This window comes from Echinops telfairi, unplaced genomic scaffold, assembly GCF_000313985.2.
Source record: "Echinops telfairi isolate 266 unplaced genomic scaffold, ASM31398v2 ScPeMD7_23;HRSCAF=83, whole genome shotgun sequence".
In the NCBI taxonomy this organism is placed as follows: Eukaryota; Metazoa; Chordata; class Mammalia; order Afrosoricida; family Tenrecidae; genus Echinops; species Echinops telfairi.
In genome coordinates, this window is record NW_022103920.1 from 80,766,833 (window position 1) to 80,773,620 (window position 6,788).

The following is a 6,788-nucleotide window of genomic DNA, read 5'->3' on the forward strand; positions in this document are numbered from 1 at the left end:
GGGCACAATTCCTGCACTGTGTCTCCAGTGCTGTCCCCTGAAGTGTCAGTGAGGGGACGTCGTGTCTCGTGGAGGGGCTGGCCTTACGGTCCTCTCTGTGCCTTGGCTGATCCGGGCAGGAATGTCATCTTGGGGCTTCGTGGGCCAGGATGCAGTTCACACTCTCTTTCCCTCTAAGTTTGCTCCCGTGTGGTCTGGGCAGACCCCTTACTCTCTGCAGGCTGTGTCTTCAGTGCTATGCTCTGTAGTGCAATCTTCTGGGGAGGGGGTCGATTTAGCTGGGATTGGGGCTGGCTTCGCAGGCCTCTCTGTTAGTTAAATGCTTCATGCTGGTATATTGCCCTTAAGGCTTGGTATACCAAGTTGAGGTCTGGTCCTTCTCTCCCTTTCCTGTGGAGACATAAACAGTACCCTCCCCATGTGTGGGTTAGTGCCCTGTTCCCCCACTACTCACATCCTCTCTTTTCTTTTCTCTTCCTTTTTAGATGGCTGCCATATGCATCCCTGGGTTGGGTCTGACCCCTGCCAGAGTGCCTGGCTTTGCCCTGAGAATTTATGCATTTAGTGACTTTTTCCCTAAGGCCCTTGTGCTTTTTAAGCTTACCTCAGTGGACTCATGTTGTACTTGTCCTTTTGTGCTTGACTTACTTCACTTAGCATAATTTCCTCCAATTCTTCCCATGCGATGATGTGCTTCATGCATTAATCACTGCTTTTAGGGATGCATAGTACTCCATCACATGTGTGTAACAGAGGTTTTTAATGTATTCATTCATTGATGGAAATGTAGGTTGCTTCCAGCTCTTTGCAATTGTGAACTGCATTGCGATGAACCTTGGAGTACAGATGTCTGGCTGTGGTTGGCTTCTTACCTCCTCTAGGTATAGACCCAGGAGGGGGATTGCTGGGTCATATGGTAGCTTGATTTGCATTTGTTTTAGGTATTGCTAAATCGATTTCCATAATGGCTGCACATACCTACAGGTCCACCAGCAGTGGATGAGAGTTCCTGTCTCACCACAGCCCCTCCAACACTGTTGCTTTCTGTGTTTTTGAATTGGACTATCTTCAAGGGTGTTAGGCCATCATTTTGAATACATTTTCTTTCTTCTTAAACTACTTGATATCAGCTTCCCTTTATTCCCTCCTTCCCTCATCCTACCTTCCTCCTGAACCCTTAATATTATCATCATAGGTTTTTTTTTGCCATAACTTACACCTTCCAATGCATCCATTCACCTAAAATTTTGATATTCGTTCCCTTAATTTATCAGTTCCCCCCTCCGACCCTCCTTCCTGGATCCTCAGGGAATCATACTCCCATTACTGTTTCTGAGGGTTTTATCTATCTCGAATTTCCTGCATCGAAAGACCTTAATTGTACCAATGTACATACTCAGGTATAGCAAGATTAGTGAGGTAAAATTAAGGCCATAATAGTGGCAGGAGGAAATTTTAAAGAACTAGAGGATAGTTATGTGTTTCATCAGTGTTCTACTGCATTCTGGACATATTGTCCCTTCTGGTGGCCCTTCTGTGAGGTACTGTTCAATTATCTTACAGGTGGACTTTGGGTGTCCACTTTGCCTATGCTCCTTCATGACAAATTGATTGTTTTTGATTTTCTGATAACTGATCGTGTTAACCTCTCATGATCACACAGGCTGGTATGCTTATTCCATGAGGGTTTTGTTGCTTCCTTGCTAGACGGTCACTTGTTTAATTTCAAGCCTTTAAGACCCCAGATGCTATGTATTTTAATAGCCGGGCACCATCAAACTTTCTTTACCACATTTGCTTATGCACCCATTTTGTCTTCAACGATTGTGTTGGGAGGGTGAGTATCATACATTGGCATATTATTAGAACAAACCATTCTTTTACTGAGGTAAGATTTACATAGAGACTCAAAGTCTATCTGCTTCCTTATCGTATTTTTATATAGATAGGTAGGTAGATAGGATGAATTCTTTATTTGCTTAGATACTAGCATATTTATTTCCTGCTGCAGCCTGAGCACCTATGTAGCACCTATGATTAGCTCTACACATTTTTGTTGGAATTGTTCGGTCTTAAAGTCTTAGTGGTTGGTGGCCTCTAGATTGTACCCTGAAAGTCTGTTTTCTGTTCCTACTCGGGTTGGCTAGTTGGCTACCTAATTAACACTAATTTAGGTGATTAGCCCTTTGGGAATGCCAGGAACTCTTAGTTTAGAGAAGAGTTTAGATTTAGATTGTGTAATGCATTAGAACCTAACTTCTCATTATAAAAGAAAAGAGAAGACTTGATGAATCTCTGTAAGATTGTTAGAAATGTTTTTCTTGCATTAACTTTTAAGATGGACAGTTTTGTCCCCATTTTGTTAATGGGGAGACTGAGACTCCCAGGGGTTAAGTAGTTTGCTCAAGACACCACAGTTGTGAATGTCAACATAGAGTTTGAACTCAGATCACGGTTAGTACAAAGTATATTAGTTTCCTATTTAAATTGTACTGATAAGTATATTAACATTTTTCATAAAGCTTTTTCATATAACCAAGATGAAAAATAACTTGTTTTGCTTTCTTTCTTTGTGGCCTGAACAGAAGAACTTTCAAAGTAGTAAGGAAGAGGGCCCAATGAATTCTTTTCAGTATGTGATTTTAAAATAGCATATTTTTTTTCACCTGCTGTTTTAGGACTTTTAGGCTTCCTTGCTTTAAAGGTCATTTGATATAGTGGAGACTGAATTATTGGTTAAATACATAATAACATACACTCAAATGAAGTTGCTATTATTTTACTTAGTGTAGACCTCAGATGTGTTGTTTGTCTTCATTCATATATTTTGCACAGTTCCTTGGCCTGGTTGCCACATTTTCTTTTTTAATTGTTAAGTAAAAGAAGTGAGTTCTGCTAGAGGTTCTTTCCTTTCAGCTTTATACTTATCAAATGGTTGACCTTAGCTTAAACAAGGAATGTCCTGTGCTCCATATATTTAAGTGTATGTGTCAGGTACTACCATAAGTGGAAACACAATTTTGTTTAAGACATTGTTCTATCTTTACCTTTCTTGGATGAAAGATGATAGATAAATAGGTAACCTCAATATAGTAGGTTAGGTACTATAACACAGATAATATGTACTATAATACAGTTAATTTGTAGGATTATTGGATATCTTTCACCTGTGTATTTTGAACAGGGTCTCGTGGGAGAATTGGAGCCTTTTATACTGGTGGAGTTTAGCTGAATCTCTTTACGAATGACTCGATGAGGAATGAGTTGAGGTTATATTGGGAGTAGGAGGGAGACTGTAATTAATAATGATGTGTGTGGAGTTGGTTTTGAACAGAGTGAACCTGTAAAACAGGATGTAATCTTAAAAAAATTTTTTTTCTTTAGGCTGTAATCTTTATGGGAGTAGTTTGCCAGTAATCTTCCCTGGAGGAGCGGAGTGCTTAACCAGTGCTTAATCATTACATAATAGAAATGTAATTTTCTGAAGCAAACAAAAAGAAATTATCATTACAAAAATGGGAAGAAGAAGTAGAGCCAGATTATTGAATTATAAAATGTCCTTATTTTTAATTAAGGGGAAAGAAGTTCTGTGAGTTTGATGATCTTAAATGTTACTATGTTTGGAGAATGTAATATTGAATATTACTTAATTTAAGAGATAACTTAAACTAATAACAAGTGTAGGTGGACAGATACATTGGATGGTGTAAGATACTGCAAAAAAGATTACATATAATATAATAAGTGTTCCTGGGAGGCAGGGTGGGGGTGGATAAAGGGAGCTGATACCAAGGGGTTCAGGAAGAAAGAAACCGTTTTGAAAATAATGATGGTAGCAATTGTACAATTATGCTTGATCTCATTGAATTATGGGTTGTTATACCTGTAAGAGCTCCTAATAAAATGATTAAACATATATATCTATATATACACTTATGTATGTGTGTCAATGTGTAAAAAATACTTGATGTGTTATTGATGATTTTTCTTTTTTTCCCCGTTCTCCAGAATGAAGGGAATATTTTGATTGCTAGAAGAAATGAAGTACAACAGAGGCTATACACAGCTGTAAAAGTGTTCATCTTGGAAGTAGATGAATTACCTCTTAATAAACGCTTGGAAACATTGCAGGTTGGAATTTTTTTTTTCATGAATTCAATGTAAACTAACATAAGCTTAACATTTGAAAGGTGAAACTAGCCCCCGTTTTTTTGTGACTTCCATTTCACTGATGTCTGCAAAAATTTTCTTTTTACTGAATTTTCATTAGAATTCCAATTATTTTTCAATGGGATTAAATTTATATTAGTGTATTTATTTTTATGTATGTATCCTGATAATGTTGGAGTCCTGGTAGCATTGTAGGTTAGGGTGTTAGCCATGAGTTAAATTTGGTTTGACTTGGTTTGGTTTTAGATCTTGATAATAAATTGAAATGGCCCATCACTCTGGACTTTTTAAGAGTGTTAAAAACAAAAATGAAAAATAAAAATCCACCTCACTACCATCAAGCCATTAGGATTTTAAAGACCCTGTAGGACAGGATAGAACAGCCTCTTTGGGTTTCTAAGAGTTACTCCTGTAACTCTTTACAGGAGTAGGAAGCCTCATGTGTCCCTCAAGGAGCACCTGGTGGTTTCAAACTGCTGACTTTCTGCTTACCTTGAGATTAGCAGCTGACCTTGAGGTTAGCAGCCCCATGTGTAATGCCACCAAGGCTCCTTTACTTATTAGTGTAGCATTCATGAAATTCATACAGCAAGTGGTCCAGGAGCAAGCACAGGGGCAGACGTGTGGGCCCAGTGACCCATTTTAGCAGGACCCATCCGACCCAGTTTAGTAGGATCCTATGTCTGAGTTAGCCTTCACCATGGATTACAATTCAATGTCAAGAAGACCAAAATCCTCACAACTGGACCAATAGGTAAATACCATGATAAATGGAGAATAGGTTGAAATTGTCAAGGATTTTGTCTTGCTTAGATCTACAGTGAATTCACCATAGAAGCAGAAGCCAAGAGATCAAAAGACATGTTGCATTAGGTTACTTTGCTGCCCAAGACCTCTTTCGAGTTTTGCACAGCAAGGATGTTACTTTGTGGACTATGGTGTGCCTGACCCAAGCCATGGTATTTTCTATTGCCTTATATGCATGTGAAAGTTGGTCATTGAATAAGGAAGACTGAAGAAATGATGCATTTGAGTTGTGGTGCTGGAGAAGAACATTGAAAGTACCATGACTGCCAGAAGAACAAATGAATCTGGTTTGGAATAAAGAAAGCCAGAATGCTCATTGGAAGCAAGGGTGATGAGACTTCATCTCACATACTTTGGACATGTTATCAGGGGAGGCCGGTCCCTGGAAAGGGACACCATGCTTGGTAAAGTAGAAGGCTGCAGAAAAAGAGGAAGACCACAAGGAGATGGATTGACACCGTGGCTGCAACAATGGACTGAAATGTAACAATCGTGAGGATGATGCAGGATCAGTAGTGTTCTGTTGTATGTAGGGTTGCTACCAGTTGGAATGGACTTAAATGACACCTAAAAACAACAATAGAGTCTTTATGAACATGTAACTCATAGATCTAAAATTCAGGGACCTGTTTTTTTTTTATCACAAGAGCCCTGGTGGGGTAGTGGGTTTCATGTTACGCCGCCTTATGGAAACAACTTGGAATAAGCCCACACGGTCAAGCAATACCTCTGCTGGGCATATACCCCAAAGAAATAGAGACAAAACACAAACACGCATACTGTCCCACTTTTATTGGAGTTCCATTAATAGAATAGATAAGCTGTACATGCATACAATGGACTACTGTGCATCTCTAAAAAACAGTGATGAAACCACAAAGTATCTAATGATATGGATGAACCTGGAGAATATTTTGCTGAGCAAAGTTAATCAATTATAAAAGGATAAATATTGCATGAGGCCACTGCTATAAGGATACATGCCAATACAATGACAGACATTTGTTCCTAGGTTATGTAATCATATAATTCAGTCTTTCATACGATGAGGTACCTGCCTGATGCTTATGATCTATATATCACCCCTTACTTGTACATCTTAAAACCACTTTGTCAGAGGACGCGTCACTGCAGCTGCGGTCAGTTTCTCAAGTGTGGAGAGAGAGGAGATAAATCAGTTGATAAATTATATAGCATCTTTTAAAAGTCACCCCAAATAAAAGGGTACTCAGTGAACCTTAATGGAAATTCAAGTCCAGAGGTGGGTGAGGGCAGACATAACTGCTTCTGAAAAGGTAATTTCGTTTCTGTTGGTGGGTAACCAGGAGAGGCAACCTGCCCTTGGGAAAACCACTTATCATTACTTCTCCCCTTGGGAGAATATGCCTGGATCATGTTCCTAATCAGGTGCTTTTGACCGAGTTTCTATCCAGCCTTTGACAACCCAGGATGTGAGCTATAGCTGTCCTTTTGAGGTGCACAAGATCTCTCATAGGCCACAAGAGAAGGATCCCTTTTGGAAACCCAGCTAAGTGAACCAAACTTTCCCTGTAATACACCTGTAGCAGATGAAAGACTACTGTACTGCTTCCTTGGACTTAGGCTGAGAGCCAGCACTATGAGGAGAAGCAGATGACTCCTCCTCCAAGTTTATGGATTTGGAAGTAATTGGGAGGTGGCACAGACTGAGTAGTGTTTCATTGGTTGTACGGAGGGTTGCTATGAGCTGAAACTCACTCGACAACACATAAGATCCTCAGTTGGTTATTATTTGTAATGACTTAGTTTTTCTTTATTCTTTTTTTTTTTTG

The 6,788-nt window shown here is 39.3% G+C and overlaps 1 protein-coding gene across 1 annotated transcript in view; it reads left to right on the top strand.

Moving 5' to 3' along the window:
* The window catches only part of STK31 (serine/threonine kinase 31), a 79,734-nt gene that overhangs the window by 27,836 nt on the left and 45,110 nt on the right, over positions 1–6,788 (top strand). The window contains exon 11 of the mRNA XM_004702844.2: positions 4,009–4,131. Within this exon, the coding sequence (XP_004702901.1) occupies positions 4,009–4,131 (123 nt within the window). The remainder of the gene's footprint in view (positions 1–4,008; positions 4,132–6,788) is intronic.